We start from the raw sequence: 22,069 nt of genomic DNA on the forward strand, positions 1-22,069 counted from the left end.
GAAATTTTGCTGCGGGGCCACACTTGTAATGGGCTCTATTATTTTTTCACTAGCTACTTCTGACTCTTCTGTCAGTGATCCGTCTGTCCTCAACACTAGCTTTCAGCCCCTCGGTAATGGTGATGATATGTTTGCTTTATGGCATCGCAGACTTGGTCATCTGCCTGCTTCAATTGTTAAAAGTGTTCTTGATAAATATAAAATTGTTTCTAATAAATTGTGCATTGATAATATATGTACTGCATGTCAAAAGTGGAAATCGTATAAACTGTCTTTTTCCTGTTATACTACTGAATATAAAGATTTTTTTAACTTGGTTGTCTCCGACTTATGGGGCCCAACATCAGTTCCATGTAGCAATAATTTGTATTATATTTCATTCATCGACATGTATAGTTGATTTACTTGCATTTATCTCATTCAGCATAAGTCTCAAGTAGAGGAATGTTTTCTTCATTTTCAAAAAATGGTTCAAACTCAGTTTGGGAAATGCATTAAAAGGTTTTAAAGTGGTTGGGCGGTAAGTATCATGCTTTCACGACAGTTCTGAATAATCTTCGGCTACTTCATCATTTATCCTGCCCACATACGTCAAAGCAGAACACAGTAGCTGAGCAAAAACATAGACACATTGTTGAGAATGGGCTTACTCTCTTAGTCCAAGCCAATCTGACTATGGATTATTGGGTTTATGCCTTTTGTAGTGCCGTTCATCTCAAAAATCGTCTACCTATTCCAATTTTGAAAGGGCAGTCTCCTTATCAGATCCTTCATGATCATGAACCTACATATGATCATTTACGGGTATTTGGATACTGCTGTTTTCCGTATCTGCATCCATTTACACGCCACAAGTTGGATTTTTGTTCTCAGTCGTGCACATTTTTGGGATATAGCTCTTAACATAAAGGGTATTATTATCTCACACTAGATGGTAAGGTCATTATTTCTCGACATGTTATCTTTGATGAACGACAGTTTTTGTTTCCTTCATCTACCATAGCTTCAGTTAGTACTAGTTCGGCTGTCTCCATGTATGTTCCTCTTGTTAAATCTATTATTGTCTGTCCTGCTACAACTAGTGAGGAAACCACTGATGTTTTGCCGTCTCATCCTCACTCTAATTCCATACAATCCCTTTCAAGTGATTCTTCAATCGCATTAGGTACTACTCATGGAGATTTTCGACTCTCGGGCTCAACTGATACTGGTGGTTCTTCTGTTCAGGGATCTGCTCCGAATCTGGGCTTCTCGGCTCCTCCGTCTGTTCTACTGGGTAATACTCATAATATGGGTACTAGGTCTAAAGTTGGGATTTTTACACCCAAGGCCCTGAAAATAGAGGCCATTGACTATGAACCATGCACGGTTGAAGAGGCGTTTGTTGATCTAGAATGGAAACTTGCAGTTCAAGTAGAATTTGATACATCTATGGCTAAATCCATTTGGGAACTTGTATCTCTACCCCATGGACGAAAAGTGATAGGGTGTAAGTGGCTCTTCAAGATAAAGAAAAATGCTGATGGAGTAGTTACTCGGCAAAAGCCTAGGCTAGTCTCGAAAGGGTGTTTGGAGGTTCCTGGGTGTGATTTCAAGGAAACGTTTAGCCAGTTGTAAAACCTGTGACTATTCGAACCATATTTATGGTTGTTGTTTCTTGTGGTTGGCAACTTCACCGAGTAGATGTTAATAATGCTTTTTTAAATGGTGATCTCATTGATGAAGTTTTCATGCAACAACCTCTGGGTTATGTTCAGACTGGTCCTACTAGATGCAATTGGTGTGTCAATTGGCAAAGGCATTGTACGGGCTGTGTCAAGCACCACATGTATGGTTTAACAAATTGAAGCAATTTCTTGTGTCTACCAAATTTTTCGTGTCCAAGTCTGATGCATCTCTGTTTGTTCGTGTACTAACCGAATTTTTTATTTATGTTCTGGTTTATATGGATGATATTATTATTATAGGGAGTACGACTGACAATATAAATAGTTTCATTCAGCTGTTACATAATGAGTTTTCCCTAAAGAACATGGGGGATCTTCATTACTTCTTGGGTATTGAAGTCACTCAATCTGCCACTGGAAGTCTACACTTATGCCAACACAAGTACATCAAAGAACTTCTTGATAGGAGTTCCTTGACTAATGCAAAGAGTGTTCATACACCAATGATTAGTTCGTCTACGTTGTCAAAAGATGAGGGCGAGTGTCTTGTTGATCCTACGGAGTATCGCATTCTTGTTGGTGCTCTTCAATATAAAGTACTGACAGGGCTTAATATTGCTTATGCTATAAATTGTGTGTGTCAATTTATGCATGCACCTATTTCAGTTCATTTAGTGGCTTTGAAAAGAATCTTACGGTATTTACGTGGGACTATTGATCGTAGCTTAATTTTTCGTCTATCTGACAGGCTATATCTCGTTGGTTATGCAGATGCCAATTTGGGATTGGATTTTGATGATCGCTAGTTTACGACAAGATTTTGTGTGTATTTCGGTGATAGGCCCATATCGTGGTGTTCGAAAAAGCAACAAGTTGTTTCTCGGTCGACAGCAAAAGTAAAATATCGAAGTTTTGCTGCCACCACCAGTGATATTACATGGTTAGTCTCTCTGCTAATGGAGTTACGGATTCACTCTGCCGATTCCCCTGCTATTTGGTATGACAATTCTAGTGCCGTTGCGGTTGCTGCCAATCTAGTCTTACACTTCAAGTTCAAACATGTTGAACTTGATTTATTTTTTGTCCGTGAAAAGGTAGTTGACGGTTCGCTTGTTGTTGGTGAAGTACCAGCATGTGACCAGATTGCTGACATTTTTACAAAACCATTGTCCGTCTCTTTGTTTACTTGGTTTCGTTCTTTACTTCGGGTCTTACCTATTGAGAAGCTGGGTGAATGTTAAAGTATGTAAATAATAGGTTCTGTTAACAAAGTCTGGTATATTGTTAGTGGATTAGTTAGCAACAGTTAGTCATTCCTTGTCATTTATATAAGTTCTATCTTTGTACTGTTAAAGCATACAATGAATACAAAATAGTTCAATCTTTCAGTATTTCCTTTTACTTCAGTATTTCTCTGTTTTATTCAATTTTATAGAGTTACTTACAATTTATTATTTAGTCTTTTAAAATTTTATGAAATTACATAGTAATTTAATGATAAAATTACACTTTAATCTCCTAAAAAATATAATTAATCTTTAGCTCCTCTAAAATAATTTCTTGGCTTTATCTTGCTGATTGGTCAATTCATGGAGATATTTTTTTTTTGTATTTTTTTATTTGGACTAACCGGATGTCATTCACCAACTTATAATGGATGGTGTCATAGCTTTTTAATTAATGTTTGCTCTTACAAGTTTTTCTTTAAAATAATGTCTATATCATATTTGGTTTTTAAAATATATTTATTTTTCTCACATTGTTACTTAATTTTTCATTCTATATAATTACCTAAACTATCATTTTTATAATTTTTTCATCTAAAACTTAATGATGTTAAAGAAAAAAATAAGGATAAACTATACAGATAGTCATCGAAATATAAAAAATTTTCATTTTAAATACCCAAAATAAAAAGTTTGTAACTTAAACACTCACATTACATATTTTGGTCATATTGGCCACTCTTGTTAAAATAAAAAACGACAAGTTGACGTGGGTTTTTTATTTTATATTTTAATTTTCCACATAATTAAGGCTCCATTTGGTAACCTGTAAAAGCTTTTCCGTAAATGCTTTTCAAGTTTTTCTGATGTTTGGTTTGTTGAAAATGATTTCCTACTGTAAAATATTTTACAAAATATGGGAAAATGATGTCTTTTTTTAGGAAAATTCTTCGCTGGGTCTTGGCTTCCATCTTCAAAAACTCAAAGCTAGCAATCCCCAAAGCATTCTTCTCCACCCAGGCTGTAAAACAGAACCCTATTTCCATCTTTCAAAGCCGCGAAATCTGCCATAATAACCAAGAAGAGCCTTGAAAAGCTAGCGAAAATCTTCAAACAATGTTCCCATTTGCCTACTTTCCTCCACCACCGCCTCATCTACCACCTCTCCATCCGCAAGCTAGCCTATGCCAACCGCCTTGACCTCGTCGACCAGCTCCTCGAGACCCAAAAGCTCAATTCTCAATACACCCTTGCGCTCAAATCCGAAGGTTTTTGGATTCGTCTCATTATGCTTTACTCAAACGCTGGGATGGTTCCACAAGCACTCTAAACGCTCGACGATTTGTCTAGAAACAGGTATTGTAATATATCTGAAAAATCCCTTTGTGCTATTCTCACACTTTATCTAAACAATAGTATGTTTGAGTAAATTCACGATTGTTTCAAGACTCTTCCTAAAAAGCGTGGCGTTAAGCCAAAAGCAGTATCACATAACTTGGTATTAAAAGCATTTGTAAAAGAAAATAAGATTGAATCTGCCTGTGAATGGGTTGAGAAAATGGATGTTAATCCAAATATTAAAAACTTATAACATATTGCTAGGGGCTTACTTGAAGAATAGGGACCAAAATGGATTTGGTGGGCTTATGAAAGAGGTTATAAATAAAAGGATTGAAGGCAATTTGGCTACTTATAATCATAGGATTTCAAAGTTGTACAAGAGTAAGGAATGTACTAGGTCTAAGAAGTTGTTAGATGAGATGGTTTCAAAAGGGTTGAAACCAAATTCAACTAGCTATAATACTATCACTGATGGGTTTTATAGGATAGGGGATTTAGAATTGGCTAAGAAGGTTTTGGATAAGATGCTGAGTGATGGGTATGTTTTGCCTTGTTCTTTTGCTTATTATAGCTTGATTAGGAGTATGGTGAATGAATGAGAGTTGGATATGGCTTTGGAAATAAGCAAGGAAATCATAAAGAGGGAATGGGTTCCACCGTTTGAGGCGATGGAAGGCCTGGTTAAAGGGTTGGTAGAAAGGTCGAGATCATAGAAAGCTAAGCAAGTTGTTGAGAAGATGAAAAAGAGGTTTAAAGGTACTGCTTTAGAATCATAAAGCAAAATTGAAGCTGCTCTTCCTCTATAAATGATATTGAAGCAATAATGAGGTCTGGTTAAAGCTTTGGAGGGTTGCTCTTTCTTCATAGAAGTAAATGCATGGTCGTGCAACTTGATCTTCCTCCATTGAGTTATCACAAGATATGCTCATTTCTATTTGGTGAAATGACATATTATGCTTCTGAATTTTAATAATTTTGTTGCATCTGATAAATCTTGTGATTTTATGTTTTGAGGGGAAAAAATGATTATTTAGTAATAATTATTGGAATCTTATACTGGTTTTGAGTATTTCGTCATATTTGGTTTTTGATTTTAGCTTGATCATATTTTAGGTCTGACAATATGCATAACAATCATATTGCACATGCCTAAACCAAGTATCAGAAAGATGATATTAACCGAATCATTTCAGTGTTGTGTACGGAGGAGGGTCCTAACATTCATCGAATGTCTATTATTTACATGCCATAACCTCTCAAGGTGAAATTGATTCAGCAGCTTTGAATAAGCACAAAAGTTCCTTTTAGAGTTAGAATTTCATTTTTATTTTCAAATTCAATTACGTATGTTTCGAAATAGATAAGGTTAATTTGCCCATTTTCAGTAGAGGGATTGAAATGCATTCCACCCCTAGGGACAGGGGCTTCCCTGATACTTTTTCCAGAGAACCGATAAAAGAACAGCCGAACTAACTAAAAAACCGTTTCACTAGCTTTCATTCAGCAGCATAAATAGTACCCTGATACGTTTGTTTCACTAGCTTTCATTCAGCAGAATAATCAGTTCCTCACCTTTAATTGCTCCCTTCTCCATCGCCTTTTCTAGTGCACTTAATCACCCCTCATCTGTAATTGAAGACTTTGCTCCTCTGCACAGTATTGCCAAAATTAAAACCACATTTACAAGAGATGAAATTACTAAGTATACTTTGATGCTATCATTTATTTGTCTGAAGTTGCAGTTTTCCTATGCAGCTTACCTTATTAGTAGATGCTTTGCCAATGAGTTGTTCCCTAGTGCAACGCAATGGTGCAAATGAGTCCTGCTATGAAAGTCGCGCATATTTATATCAGCACCAAACTGCAGCAGCAGCTCAAGCATCACACAATTCCCACATTGGCATGCCTGATGCAACAATGAACAACCTTGTAGACAGTTCCCCGGGTCATTTGAATCCTTGATTCTCTGACAGTCCAATGGATCATGCTGTCCCTTTCCTCTTTCTGGTTTTCAAGAGACGAGTCTTGTGCATCAACAACATTATGTGGTGTACTATTAGTTATGCCCTTGGACAATGTTGTTGTTATTATGTGGTGTACTACTAATTATGTATTTGGAATAATATTATTAATTTCTAGTATTAATTGTGGTTTGGAGGCTATTTTATAATTATTCAATCCTTGTTTTTTATTTTTTTATAACACAATTACAAATAATTTATTTGACTTGGTTGTTTTCAATTTATGACGGTTAATATTCTAGCTTAATAATTGAGTATTATTATATATTTAATTTGATTTATTTATTTATAAATAAATAAATCATTACAATATATGTAAAAATAATTTAAAATATAAATTTATTAATATATATAAATTTATTAATATATGTAAAAAACTTTTTCAGAAAATATTTTAGAAATTTACCAAACAACAGAAAATATTTTACACAGATTCATCCAAACACTAAAAAGTAAATTATTTTCAAAAAAGTAAATCATTTTCTAGAAACTATTTTCCGGAAAATATTTTACTGGTAAACAAACGGAGCCTAAAGTAAAAATCATGTCAATATTATTCATTAAAGAATTATCAATTTAGTCCCCTAACTTTTAATTTAATTTAAATGAGGTATACAACCCTAAAAAAAATTATGTAATAAAATATCATTTTAGTCCAAAACCAAAAGAATCCGTCTCATGCCTCGTTCATTGTTGGGGTCAATTTCAATTCTCGCCTTTTGTGCTTACTTCACTACCAACTCCATCAATCCCTTAGCAGCAAACATCCATTAATTCAATGACAAAAACGTTGAGGGTAGTCACGACAGTCCTAATAAGCACTCGAAATTGAATGGCTACCATCTCTGACTTCATTGAAATTCATAGCCTTGCTCATTCTCACAAGCAATCCTCCAATAAGAAGTGAATTTTCTGGAAAGTAAGATGAAGCTCAAAGAAGCAAAGCACAACTAATTTGGGAAGAACAAAAAACCTAAGTTGCGAGCAATCCTCGCCCCCCCTCCCCCACTACACACTCTGGCAACCATCAAACTAAAAATTGAAAAGAGCAAATAAAAAATCAAAAAGCCTATATAGCAAAAAAAGAATGAAAAGAAAATCAAGCAAAAAAATGTGAGCAAGAAGCAAAGAAAAAAATTAGAGAAAGAATAAAAAAGGAAAAAAACATAAAGGGAGAACTCATCTTTTAGGGCTTCTCATTTCTTTAAGCATCAGAGTTCTATTCAATAATCCAAACAATAAAGGTAGAGAAAAGGTTGAGGAAAACAACATATCTCGAGCTTGCGGGATCCAATTATGGATGCCTATGGATCAGAGTTTTTAGCATTGAACCTTTGCTTGAGGTTTTGTAAGTTTTGATCATATTTTGGGAAAATCTAAATCAAAGGACGAATAGAAGGTGTGGAGAGACCTGTTGTTTAGTGGTGGTTTTGTGCCTGTCAAAGCACTGATGGTTGAAAGGCTATAGCTAGGGTTAGAAGAAGGAAGAGAAGAAAAAAGGAAAAAAAGAATAAAAAAAAACCCAATTTCAAAAGAAAAATGACATGTCAAATTTTTGTTTGAGATTTTAACAGGAGTGACTAAAAATGATTAAATTATATAACATAAGTGCTTAAATTATAAACTTTTTATATTAATTATCTAAAATGGAAAACATATAATTAGGTGACTTTCTGTGTGGTTTACCCAAAATACAAATGACACATATAGCCAATGAGAACAAGTCATATTGTATTCCTTTACATATAACAATTGATGACGTGAAATCCTTTAAAAATTATCCAAAATTCAAAAGATAAATATAATGTGTAATATATATAATTCAAAAATATATGAAAGTATTGAATTAAAAGAATTCAAAAATTTTATATAAATTATTTTAAAATTATAAAAATATTACATAAATTGTAAATAATTAAAAAAGGAACTAAAATATTTAAAACATATCTAATAAAATTTAAAATCTTTGTATATATATTAAAAATTAAAATAGTCAATTTTCAAAGTACAAAAAATAAAAGAATTAAAAAATATTTCTTATAATTTATAAGTTATAGAAAAATCAAAATTAAAAATGATTTTTCAAAAAATTCAAAATATATATTTAATTTCTAAAAAAGTTTTAAATTAAAAAAACGATTGACCGTCAAAAGTAAGTTAGGTCACATCATCAATGATATATGAAAAAGACAGAGAAAAGTGATGCATTCTCATTGATTGAATGTATATATATATATATATATATATTTATATATTTGTTTACACTACTTAACTTCCAAAATAAAATCTATAACGTGTATGAATAGTTAAAATACCAAATATATATAATAAAAAAAACTTTAAGTACTAGAGTAAAAAAAAAAGTATAATATAGGTGTCAAATCATGATATAAAACATAAGAAAGAATTTACGTAGGAGGACATAGTCAACAATTGGTGTATGAAAGAATAGATAAAATGTGTTTCTCTCGTAAAAGAATTGGCCACAAGGAGTCAAGCCCAAATCCTCTAGCACTAACAAGACAACCAAAGATGGAAGCTCGTTCCAACCTTCGAATCACTAAGCTGAACCTTAGCCAAGAAACAACGGGAAAGTCATGGCTAGTAGTTCACAATGTAATCCAACAAGTACAACAAATGTAATGAAATAAAGAGTTCGCACTGGTATCATTGGGATTAGTGGTGTCTTTTTCTTCTTCCCCCTCTTCATTATTGTTTCCTTCACATCCAAGAATGAAGGCCCAATAAAATTCATACAATTGTATCTTCCTTTAACAGTGTTAAAACGTATATTGTAATTTTAAACGAAAGGTGCATACAATAATTCTCATTTTCAAAAACCCCCCACTTCGCCTAGCCAAATTATCAGAAGAGTTACTTCGAATTAGGTAAGGAAAAATTGTTATGGTGTTCATCATTACCGACTCGTTACCCTCTTACTCGATTGAGACCAACTTGACATCAATAGTGATAGCCTATATAGTTCGCTTACATGAGTTCGCATGTGGTGAATTCGCATCATCATGCAAGCAAATCCACACTTAAGGAGCACATGTTAATATTAGAATAGAGTACATGTTGGCATGCATTAGGGCCTACCTAAGACGTCGCATCCAGAAACCATATCATATAAATAGGAAAATTAACCTCCTTGGGGGAGATACTCACAAAAACACTCAACAAGTTTCATATAATTAAAAATAATTTTAATTAATTTCGGTCAAAGATATATTTAAAGGTGAAAATAAACAGATATCTTTTGTGGGAAGGATATCATATTTTTATTCTAATCCCTTAAATTACTCTAAAAAATTTGGCTATTCAATATAAGAATATTTGAACACAGGCAAGTCTTGATCCATTCTCTATTACTTACTCGAATTTGACTTGTCTAGTAGCAAGTTTTTTTAGAACTCTTTAAGAAGTTTAAAGAGGGTTTTTCGATCATTTCTCTAGGTGGATATGGTAGAGACCAGAACTTGAAGGTTGTGATTATTTTGGTTCGATTGATGTTGAAATCACTTTCTGCCACTAACATTTTCTGGCTCAGATTAATTTAGGTGTACTTCTTTACCATTCTTTTTAACCCGATTTCACTTCTCGCACATAGATTGATGGGTTTTGATCATTGGTATATTTTTTCTGCCGACATACCAGTGTTCCAATGTGAAGTCTATAATTATTTGCCTAGAAACTGTTGGAAACTTAAAGACAAGGCTTGGTCAGTTGGTTGACTACTTGGATGAATAAATATCATCAGCGTGTAAAATATTTCTTATGGCTTGTTTTGAGGGAGAGAGGCTATCAGGAATGCTATACAAGAAACCTAACTACGGATGCATACTATGCTTTATGTGGTGCTGGCTAGGTGACTGCTATGCCTGTAATCCGCTACCACCTTGCGGCCAATGCAACATGGAAGCAGATTGTTCCAAGTGATAAAACACAAACATGCATGCCTAACTTATATTTATACGGGACATTATTTATTTAAAATATTTTACATTTGTATATCAATTAATATGGTAATAACCTATATTACATAAATTTTGATATAAAGTAACTGTAATTTTAATGGACTTAAAACTTGTTTAAAAGTAAGACCAAATTGTTTGGAAAATTTTTCTTTCCCCTAACCTAAAATGCCATTTCCATTTACTTATATTTGGTGTTTGTTCGCAATAAATGAATAAATTGGATGTGATAAAGCGACTTTTCCTCAACTATACAAAAACATCTCCCAAACTACAATTTCTTTTTCCTTTTGTTTACAATGTGTTACAAAAGTCTATCTTCTCTCTCGTGCTATAGGCTTTTCTGTGAACACCGTAACCTAACCGGTGAGAACAGTGCAGTGAGTCGGGCATGATCGGAAAGGTGGTAGTTCTCGGGCCATATCCCCTTCTCCACTTCGCGGGGGAAGAGAATCGCATTCTTTACTGCGAAACCAAAGGCTTCTTTTGTGATGCCTTCCTTCGAGTCCTCTGAGTTGCTATCTTCATCTATATTTTCTGAACATGTACAGTACCAAATTCTCTGCAGTAATAATGTCAACCAGTTATTAACCATTTTAACAGTGACTGTTCAAATCTTTTTACAAGAGAAAATTCGCTTAAATACTACATTATCAAAAATACATCAAATTATGTTGTCAAAACTTATCACCATTTGATAAAGGAAATCTGTAACTGGTAAAAGGCATAAATTAGAGATGCATACTTTAAATTCATCGTAGACTAGAACACCATTTCCATCAACGTCTGCTTGGACCCAAAGATCTTTCATCTCCTGGAAACTTAGTCCATGAGAAAGACTGGTTAACTTTAGCTGTAGATGATTAGGAAACGATGAGAACTTCATCTTTATCACTCCCATCATAATAATCGGATCAAGGAAGTGAATGAAAAATACCTGTTTAAGTGCATCACAGAAATCCGAATATGTTATGTAGTTTCCATTGTTGTCGGCCCTTAGAAAGTCAAAGGCATCTTTTTCATTCAATGAAGCCTTTTGAAGTTGATACTGGAACCAAGAAAATGGAATATTAAGTTTTTAATGTCGAAAGCATGTTAATTCATGATATTCATTTGCAACATAAAAAGGTAAAGAGAACAAATGTCCTCATCATGCTACAAATCATAAGAAACATAAATGTAGGTATGATTTAGAGAGATCAGCAGTGGATTCGAATTCCCAAATCAATCACTTGACAGTTTCATCAACAAGGGAAGCATGGATCGTAGATTAGACAAGTAGTTATAACGCATTAGGTTATAATTTAATCTAGAAAGAAAGAAGTCTGAATAAGTGTAATATGGAAATTGCTGAACTAACCTTTATTATACCGAAAGCTGCTTCAGCCCAACTTATCTTCAATGGTTTTATTGACTTGTTAGGGTTACGAAGCCATATGAAATCAACACCACAGATGTTTCCTCTATGATTTCGATGGCTAACCCACTGCATGATGTACGATGATAGATCCAACACATTTAATCACTACCCACTGCATACTCTAGCAATATAACGGTATATTGATACAAAGATGCTAAAATGTGAAATCAACTGTACTAACCTTGTGATCACTGTCTGTATATTCATGAGCAATATCGTACGATGAAACAAATCCCTGGGACCTGAGGAATTTGTAAACATGCCCACGCTTGCTTCCATTCCAGTCACTACAACACCGAAAACATTATACAAAACATATTAGAGCACGCTCATATGAGGAAATCATGAAACAATAAAACCAAACATTATGCTTACCCGCAGAGCATGACAGGCACCTGGCTGAGTTTGTTTTCTCTCTGATATGTTTCAAGATATTGTAGTATTTTATAAACCTAAGCGAAGAATGCCCTAAAAAGAGGTAAGTAATCGAAACAGAAAATAGGGAGTCATATAAAGACAAATCCTAGAGGAAGATAACATCTACCTGGTGAATTCTTACGATGGATAAACTGGAATCGTGAGGAAATAACAGGTGGGTGTTCACAATAAGAATTTCTTGTTGCATACTATCATCATTATTTTGCAAGAAAGGGATGACCGATTGAACATGTAACAACTGAGCAACACGGTCTCCGAAGTCATTGAAGAGCAACTCTCTATAATTTAAAACCCTAAAGTACTCCTTGTGAATGGCAGTCAGCAAGCCTGTCGTAGAAAAACTAATATAAATTCTCAAGCTTGAGACTAGTAATGAATACTTCGAAAAGTTGTAAAATGAAAACAAAACATCAAGCACCACAGTAACTGAATTAAATCTTTCAGGATAGTCTGTACACATTATTAGGACTGCTAACAGCCTAAAAGATATCCCCATCATCTTCCCCCGGCGTTAGTAGCTGAAAAGAGAGAGAAAAAAGGAAAATATGTGAACTATAAAGGAACCAAGTTCGGCCGTCGAAAGGTGAGAAAAATGGCTATATTTCTGTTTACTATACTCTATAGGAAGCGAGCCAAATGGAAGGCCCAAAGACTGACAGCGAAGAAGTCAGACATGAACCACCAAAATGAAGAATAGCAAGTTGCATCGAACTAATATTACAACAATTTTGTATCCAACTCTCAGATTCTTTAATGACTTTGAGTTTATTTACGCTTAATTTACTAATAGTCAGGAAAACATATAGGAATTTGTAAGCAAAATCTCAAAATTTTGCCTACAACATCAGAAGAAATCAGTTGAAAAACATGTACCATCTCCTCGGTTGTTGGTTCTTGCAAGCTTGAAGGTGTCATAGCCACTAGCACCAAGCCTTTGTTCGTACATTTGTACCAATTCTTCATTTCCAACCCAAAATTCCTATCATTGAACCAAAAAGCACATTAAATGAAAGGCTTATGTTATCATACTTGAAATTAAGGCTCTTAATAGAAGGAAAGAGTCACTTCTTATTGAAAAATTCATACACCGATAGTCAATCTGATGAGAAAGAGAAAGCAAAAGAAAGGGGCACATGAAACCCACCTGGAGACAGATAATGGAAGAGCTTTCATAAAGCAACCAATCTACAATCCTCTCATTTCTAGCTAACCAAAATGCTCTGAAATCACTTTCACGTACGTTCTGATTCTGTTCCATCACCACCCCAAATGAAACAACGAAATTAGCAAAATTTACAAACAAAAAGATGACAATGAAAGAGAAAGTAAAATACAAGGGAAAGGAGAAGAAGAAATCACCTGCTGGTCCAATCGCTTGTAGATAGGTGCCAAGATGTTGAAGGTGGTACAAGAAACGCAAGGCTCCGAAACTGATGAAAATTTACCACTTTTTGTCCTCAAAATCGTTCCTCTAAAAGGTATAGACTCGTTTTCACTTGAATCCACATTAGCAAATTCTGGGTCTTTAAAAAAACTTGCCAACATTACCTTTAAAAAAAATAAAAAATAAAAAACAAATCATTAACAAGATAAAACATTGAAAGAAAAACAAAACCCAATGTAACAAACAACACAACGATTCCAAATTCCAACAGACCATTTCAAGTTATAGCTACTCTGATTGTTGTTTGCCGCAAGCAAGTAGAAGAAAATAAATGATAGAAGGGGCTGTACAAAATGAAAGGCTTTTAAAAAAGGGTGATTTAATTCAACTTTGATTTAGGCCTTGGCCTGGGCTTGTGGACAAGAGTTAGATGCAGGTGCAGTATCATGAATTAATATGGTGGAGATGATTTGATTTTATTCAAGAAAAAGTAGGAGAAATGATTGATCGAATTCAGGGGGAGGAGGATGGTGGTTTTTGTTATGATTTGTTGTTTCTGTTTTTGTGCTTTACTGCAAAAGGGTCCCAATGTTTAAGCTTTATTTTTGGTTTTCCTGGTAAACAGCTGGATATGCCCAAGCTAGATATCCCTTAGGCTGTATCACTTTTTGGGCTATTTTAACTGTCCCTTTTTGTATCTTAACTGTAATTTTAAGAACATTCCACTTTGTTTAATATGGAATTTTATTTTATTCTTGGAAAATTATTTTCTTGTTTGAATAAAAATCGGGTTGAATTTAACAAGAAAGTTAAGTATCATGATATTTTATCATCATGCATTTGAAAAATACATTGAACTCGTCAAACATCCTATTTTTATCAACTTCAATTTTAATTTTTTTTTTTAACAACGTGTTTGCTTCTTTTTTTATTAAGGATATCAGTCGTAGCAGGTTTAAGAAAAATACCAAAAAGAGTTTTTTTTTTTTTTTTTTTATGATTTTCACAAAGAAAAGAAAATTGCACATGCACCTACTCCTTCTTGAAGGCCTTTTTAGCACATGATTGAAAACAATTTCTACATATGACAGGAATACCTTATACAAATATATATCACGGGTAAAAATTAATAGCAAATATATTTAGCAGTTAATATAAAGTTGAAGGTTTATAAATTTTAGCCAGGTTTTATTAATTTAATATATAAAATAATATATTTTACTTTGTAAAAAGTATACAATATAGTTTAAAGAAAAATAGTTAATAACATCTCGGATTAATAGTAAGGTTAATGTTGTAGAATCAAAATTTTTCATATTTGAATTTTATCTACGGGTTTAAATTTTACTATCTGTGGATTCTAACTAGATTTATTTCAATTCTAGTTCAATTGTACTTTGTAGTGAGTTGGTTAATTATAATTGCACAATCATATTTTTCTTGTTCTACTATACTTGTAAACTCTATCAAATTAAGAAATATATCAAAACTTTATATATCAACTTTATTTTATTTTTACTTTTCTTTTTTCTTTTTATTAATTGTTAGTTGTTGTTTGATAAGAAAGAAAATATTTTCGCTCATTAATTACTATTTTATTCATTGTTATTTGAGAAGAAAAACATCTTTTTACCATTAATTACAATTTGAATTAAGTAATATTAAAAGAAAATACTCAAGTTAGGTAATTCAAGTGTTTACTATCTAATTGGAGATGATTTTTTTTAAAGGTAAATTTATTAATTTATTCCATGAATGAAATCATACAATTTAGAAAAAAAAATAGCAAACACTTGTTGTAGATGGTGAAGTTGTAGATGATGAATGACAAACTTCATGAACACAACAAAGGCTTTAACCTTAGCATCAATAGAACATTATAGCACGCTGACAATTAGCTTTGTCACAACTCAAGCACGACATATCTGGAGTGATTGCAAGTACTTAATACAATAAATAAATCAACCCCATATGATCCAAAGCGGCAAATAAAAATCTATAAAAGAATCTAGCATTTACCAAACTAAAGAGGGTAACAACAAAATCATCTCTAAAATTACTTGTAAAACTACTATTATATGCATAAGCAAGACTAAAAAAAAGTGTTACAATAGCAAACAAAAACTTCTAAAACTGAAGATTTATTAAACAATAGAAAAACAAACAAAAAAATATATAAAACTGAAGATAATATGGGGCCAAATCGACATATGAAATAATTTATTAATTTAAAATACTCTCAAAATAGAAACAGATTAAGAAGTTGACAAAGAGCCACTCACTTTTCAAGAAAAACTACTGGTGGTTGTGGAGTTTTAGCAAACGATATGCACTGTCATTTGTTCATCATAACTTGTGAAGACAACAAAGATACTTACAAAATAGATCTGTAAATTGAAAAGAGAGAAGACATGTGTAGTGAATGAGAAGAAGAAAGAAAAAAAAGTTGATTGGTGAGGAAAAAGACGGGCGATAACCAACTCGAAGACTAACACCGTCGCTAAGCAAAACAAAAGATAAAAGCAAATTGCTTGAAAAAAAAATTTTATTTTTAAATTCTTAATACATGACAATTCTTTAACTATGCTTATAGAGTTAAAAAAGTATACTATATACTAACCCATAAAATAGAATAAAGTAATCAACAATATCAATATTTTGGAATGAACCCGACAAATTTCTATCAATATCAATAAGTAGAATCAATATTTACAATAGACATGACTTCACGTGACACTTCAACTAGCTAAAATAGTGGCTCGTTAATATCAATGGTGGATTTAACAAGTTAGTTGGCCACTTGATTACCATCTCGAGATACATGACAGTAGAGGCCCTCCATTTTGCTGTTCTTAAGCGCTACACTTATCTCTAAAATACCCGTATTTGTAAATTCCTTCAAAATTTTATATAACATGAATTATTAACATATCATAACTTTATTTTATTAATTGTGTCTTTTCTTTTTGGTAAAAGGAAATATATTTTTACTGATGAATTACCATTTTTTTATTAATTGTTATTTGGGAAAAAGAGAATATCCTTTTACTCATTAATTACCATTTTAATTAAGCAATGTTAAAAGAAAATAATCGAGTTAGGTAATTCAAAGTGTTAAGCATTTATCTAAAGATAAATTATTATTTTTAAATGAAAATTGCAAATTTCTATTAATATTAACATTAATTACAATAGGCATCATCTATCCAAAATAGTGGCTGGTTAATACCAAGGGTGGATTTAGCAAGTTGGGTGGCCATTTGATTACCATCTCTAGCTACATGATAGAAAAGGCAAGAAATCGAAAGCTTTTATCTCCATTTTGCAATTCCGAAGCACTAAATCTATCTCTGGAATATTAGTTAAAAATAATAGTATAATTTATTTGTAAACTCCTTCAAGAATATACAGATATTTCAATTTTATATAATATGAATTACCAACATATCAAAACTCTATATATCAACTTTATTTTATTTTATTAATTGTTGTTCTTTTTACTCATCAATTACCATTTTACCTTTTTTTTTTTTTATTGATTGTTGTTTGGGAAAACGAAGATATCCTTTTACTCATTAGTTACCATTTTAGTTAAGCAATATTAAAGGAAAATATTTTAAGATAAATTATTTTCTAAAAGAATATTGTAAATCTCTATTAATACCAATAAGAAGTACAATTAATATTTACAATAGGCATGTCTTCCCATGGCACTTCATTTACCCAAAACAATAACTCATTGATACCAAGGGCAAATTTAGCAAGTTGGTGAGCCACTTGATTACCATATCAAGATACATTACAATAAAGACGAGCAATCAAACGCTTCTCCTCCATTTTGCAATTCCTAAGCATTACACCCGTTTTGAAAACATCAATTCCCCCATTCTCGAAACTCCTGATCAAATTCATTGCATCTCCTTTTAGTATCACCTTTCTTAGACCAAGGTCTCCAACAAATTTAAGGGCATTAAAACATGCAAAAGCCTTTGCATTTCCAAATCAAACACACAAGGGAGAAAAACCATGCAAGAACCCAGAATCTTTCCATGGAGATTCCTCACCACAAAGTCAACAGCACCTCGCTTCGCTTCTTGTAAAAGAACTTCATCAAAGTTTAGCTTAACTTAAAGATTAACCTATAGAGACCAACAAACCATACCAAAGCTTTGTTTCAGCACCATGGAAATCTAAGCACCAGAGTATGCTACTTGATAAGCCAAAATGAACCTACATTATTCCTCCACAAAGGCTACAACACCCTTATGTAAATTTCATTTCGATTGAACTAAGCATGGCAATGACAAATTAAGCCCACTTTAAAAAATTTCTCATCAGAAGAACTAATCCATGAGGATAATCAATCTTGCAAGGGAATCCCATCGGTCAACCCCTAATTAAAGGCCAGGCCCAAATAGCGCGAACATGCTCACAATCCCTACATGCATGGAAGGTCGTTTCAGGTTGTGACCCTTTTCGCTTGCGTTCCACCCAATTAGTTAATCTCCTCTTACCCAAGTCCTTCATGGTTGGAAGAGAGTCATGAAAAAGATGCCAACGATGAATTTTTATTTTTGCAGGAACTTTGGCTTTCCGTAACTTCTTATTAGCTCAGAGTTGATTCGATTTTCACGTTCCGCGAAGAGAAAACAAGACAGCAAAAAACAATAGGGTAAGCATATATATATATACTCAGTAAGCTCATAGGTGTTAAAACAGTAAACTTATCTTATTTCATAATTAAACAATTAAAAACAACAAATTTAACTATGTTTCCTGTCACAACATATCACAACCGAAGGTGAGTATTTCATATACAATCGTATAATCCATCCATTCACTAGTACAAATCAATTCAGTATTGTTTCATCTAAATTATCAAATGAAATACATCATTTGCCCAATCAAAACATATGAACACATTTATTTCCGATCGCTATACCGAATTAGACAATACTCTTCCTTCTTAAATCATTAACTCGATGAAATATAATAACAGATACAAATAAAAAGTTAACTAAACCACACCAGTAGGCATCGACATGTTAAGCAGTAGGCATCGTAATGTATATCTCGTACTAGCGCGTAGCTAACCCTATTGTCAAGTCAATTGTATTTTATCCTAAATTAGTCTGAGCTCAATACACATATTAGAACAATTCTTTACATTTCAGTCCTTCTCACCCTTTTGTACCATTTTGAATGCATTTCAAAATACAATTTATATAACAACAACTCATGATTTAAGCATATTCAATACATTTATAAACATAACTACACCATATGAACTTACCAAGTACAAACAACAATATAAGTGTCAGGGACTAATTTGTAATTTTCCTTTTCCTCGATTATATACCGATTAATTCAATTCTTGATCTATACAGTAATTCATTTCAAAATATCAGTGTCAATTACCTTAAAACAATTTGTTTAATGCATATGATATCTTATCACTTTTCATAGTTTCCTTAAATTTCACATTCTATTCAATTTAGTCCTTAAAACCAAAACTATCATGTCTTTCATAATTAAGCCTCATTTCACAATCCGATTTCAAATATATCCTTATATATCCCTCTACAATAAATAATTATAGAAATTTCATGCTAAATCAAAATATTTTCATTTTAGTTCCTAAACTCAAAACGAACCAATTTCACCATACAAATTAGTCCATAATCAAATATAAGCTTATAACCAAGCTATATGACAACAAAAACATCAAAAAAAAATCAATGGAAACATTTCAAAACTTTAACAATTTTACGATTTAGTACCCAGGCTAATTAGATTAAACTACAACGATCTCAAAAACATGAAACGAGCTTGGTTTAGCTTACCATGCAAAGAACTAAAGTTGGTTGAACCTCAAGACTTCCAAAAATGGTGTTTTGTTTGATATTTCAGTAAAGGGACAAAATGGAGATGATGACCTTTGTTTTTCTTATGTTAACATATAACTATAATTATTAAATCATAAATTTAACATATAAAAATAATGGGAGAATGCACTAAGAGAATGCACTAACCGTCCACTAAACCTTTAAAGTGGTTAATTTACCACTTAAAACCTCAAACATTTATTAATTAAGTATCTTAACTAATAAAAATCAATAGCAATTAACTTTTGTGGTTTTTACGATTTAGTCATCGTAGCTTAATTAACCATTCAATTAAAAAATTTATCAAACCAAAATTTAATATAACTCTATAATAGATTAATAAATATTAATAAATAATATTTAATGACTCAATCATCAAAAAATAAGGTTTCGAAACCACTATTGTAAGTACCACTAAAAACGGGTTGTTATAACAACCTTGGGTCCTTTTGAAACAACTATTCCCTTTCCTTTCACTTTGTCCATGGGTCCCTTACGTTGACCGTCTTTTTTAGCATTAAATTTGATACCAGCAGACAAAGAATTAGTATGAGTTTATTTTTAAATAATCTATTGTATGATCCCCCCTATTAGCCCACAATTATTTGATATAATTGTAAAGTGTGATCCATAAAGATTCTCGCTATTCTTATCATTTTTCTTGATATAATTTATTATTTTCCTTTTTTGTTTCTTACCCACAATCATCTAATCATCGAATTTTTTCAACTCCACTCTCCAATCCACAACTAACGTCGATGACACTTCCTTATTATTTGGCTTATAAGCATTAGAATTCCTATCCCTAATAAGGCATGTATCAAACTTAGGAAGGCATTTGTATTCCACTTGTTGTAACATTCCATCAATCCAAACCTTTGAGATTAATGGTTTCTCCAAATCCACAACTACTGTCATTCGTGCAAAATAACCCCTAGAACCATTATTAATGTTCTAGTTAATCTCAACCACCCAGCAAATAGTATTTCTAATAGTAGTTAATTTTTTTTTTTTGTAAAGCGCTCTAGAGAGACCTGGTAAACAAATCCAAACAATTATCCTTCAAAGTAAACTTTGGCTCATAAAAAACATTGAGGACCATGGATCAATTATTCACCATAGGCAATTCAAGGTACTACAATCAAAGCTTTAACGTAATCCTCTTTATCATTAAAGCTAACCATATATTAGTCATTCTCTAAATCCATGAGTTAGAATTATCGATTTCAATTTCCAAATAGCATATGCCTTATTCAAGAGAGCATTAACTTGCACCCTCCTTCCCATCAAATTGATAATCTCTGTAAGGCACTTACTTTTCTCAACCAGAGAATGTACCCTCTTTAAGAAATAGTTAGACAGAATACCATCTATGATTTTCGTAATTACCTCACCATCTTGTAGCCTAACATCATCTTTTTCATGAGCCTTTTTCCCTCGTACTATCTTCTCCAAAGAAAATATCTTTAAACAATGCCTGGTTACCCTCATCAGGTTCACTCATCGAATCACCCATATCAATAGAATCATCCTCTCTCCGTCTCACCTTCTTCGTTACCCTATTGATCCCTGTGCCCATCATCTAGAGAAAACTTGTAATATGCAAAAATATGCATACAAAGGGATTTAAACCCATCTTAATTGCATTAGTAAAACCTTAAATTTACCTCTAAACCAAAGCTTCATTTTTTATGTCGTATTTATCTTTAAAAGGAACTCCCTGCATTTTAGTACCGACACTTAGATAGAACGATTTATATATTTCTGTAGTTTTTTCATGCTTGCCTTTTCCTAGATTAAAATATGTTATTAGTCTTTGTACTTATAGAATTTGAGATTCAGTCTCTATACTTAAAATATATATATTTTTAAAGTTAATCCTCCTACTTTTCCAATTTAAAAACACTAGCCCAATCATCATTGTTGGTGGTGGTCTCTACCAAAATTTGTTAACATACTTATTTTTTGTCAATCATATGTCACATAATATGAAGACAACCTAATTAGTGTGCCAATTTGATAAATTTTGACAAGAAATACTAACAATGTTAGTGCTTAGACTGAGATTTTTAAATCAAAAAAGAAAGAAGACATAAATTTTAAGTTTTTAAGTACAAGGACTAAATCTCAAATTTTGTCCAAGTATAGAGAATAACAACATATTTTAACCTTTTCCTTATCAATTGTGTAACGTTTTATTAGAGAGCTTACAATAATTTTTTTATAAAGTTTATAAGTATAAATACGATTATAAATACATGTTCAAGCAAGTATAAAGGTCAATATAAAATATTAACAAAATAGAATGTATCACATAAGTGAAATTTTATATTATTTTAAAATAATTTAAAATTTAAAATATATAAATAATTTTTAAAAAGTAGTTAGTTCATTCTTAAATTTTAGTTAACTTTCAAATGGGCAATTATTTTTAATATTTATTTATTTAAAATTTAAAAATATTTATTATTCCATTTTTGTTTAGAATTTTAAGTAAGTTAACCAAGCTGATGTGAAGCTATAAATATAAGAATTATCATATGTAAATATTACATAGCATGGACATTGGATGTTGCAAAAGTTTCAACATTCACATAAGAGAGCCATGAATCTCGCAACAACTATTAGAATCATGCAGTAATCAGATACATACTATGCTTTTTTTATATTCAACTTGAAGTTTAGGCCGAATCTCAGAGGTTAGATTGATCAC

The 22,069-nt window shown here is 32.2% G+C and overlaps 1 protein-coding gene and 2 long non-coding RNA genes across 4 annotated transcripts; 1 reads left to right on the forward strand and 2 right to left on the reverse strand.

Moving 5' to 3' along the window:
* Positions 1-3,707: 3,707 nt before the first annotated feature.
* LOC108459479 (uncharacterized) lies at positions 3,708-6,407 on the forward strand. The gene is made up of 2 exons (XR_001867358.2): positions 3,708-4,249; positions 5,990-6,407. It is a non-coding gene; the product is annotated as an uncharacterized LOC108459479 (long non-coding RNA).
* LOC128295392 (uncharacterized) lies at positions 5,556-6,126 on the reverse strand. Its single transcript, XR_008285856.1, has 2 exons — positions 5,995-6,126; positions 5,556-5,883 (listed from the first exon to the last, which is right to left on the reverse strand). It is a non-coding gene; the product is annotated as an uncharacterized LOC128295392 (long non-coding RNA).
* A 3,956-nt stretch (positions 6,408-10,363) lies between the features above and the next one.
* Positions 10,364-14,096, reverse strand: LOC108458460 (uncharacterized calcium-binding protein At1g02270-like). 2 transcript variants are annotated; one of them, XM_017757870.2, is made up of 11 exons: positions 13,745-14,096; positions 13,447-13,635; positions 13,232-13,336; positions 12,961-13,066; positions 12,194-12,414; positions 12,025-12,101; positions 11,831-11,936; positions 11,590-11,715; positions 11,167-11,277; positions 10,975-11,043; positions 10,364-10,791 (listed from the first exon to the last, which is right to left on the reverse strand). In XM_017757870.2, exons 1-11 carry the CDS (start codon positions 13,745-13,747, stop codon positions 10,561-10,563), a joined length of 1,344 nt encoding a protein of 447 aa, XP_017613359.1. In that variant the 5' UTR covers positions 13,748-14,096; the 3' UTR covers positions 10,364-10,560. The 2 variants fall into 2 exon arrangements, with proteins under 2 accessions (XP_017613359.1, XP_017613358.1); XM_017757869.2 differs by having other exon boundaries at positions 10,975-11,082.
* Between the last annotated feature and the right edge of the window lie 7,973 nt (positions 14,097-22,069).

Source organism: Gossypium arboreum, chromosome 7 (genome assembly GCF_025698485.1).
Source record: "Gossypium arboreum isolate Shixiya-1 chromosome 7, ASM2569848v2, whole genome shotgun sequence".
Taxonomy (NCBI): Eukaryota; Viridiplantae; Streptophyta; class Magnoliopsida; order Malvales; family Malvaceae; genus Gossypium; species Gossypium arboreum.

Excerpts from the sequence above, each read along its gene's own strand:
- LOC108458460 (XM_017757869.2), bottom strand. Across the intron at positions 12,415-12,960 it reads AACCAACAACCGAGGAGATG|GCTTGCTGACTGCCATTCAC; the intron begins GTACATGTTTTT and ends TTTCTACGACAG. Across the intron at positions 12,102-12,193 it reads CCATCGTAAGAATTCACCAG|GTTTATAAAATACTACAATA; the intron begins GTAGATGTTATC and ends TTCTTCGCTTAG.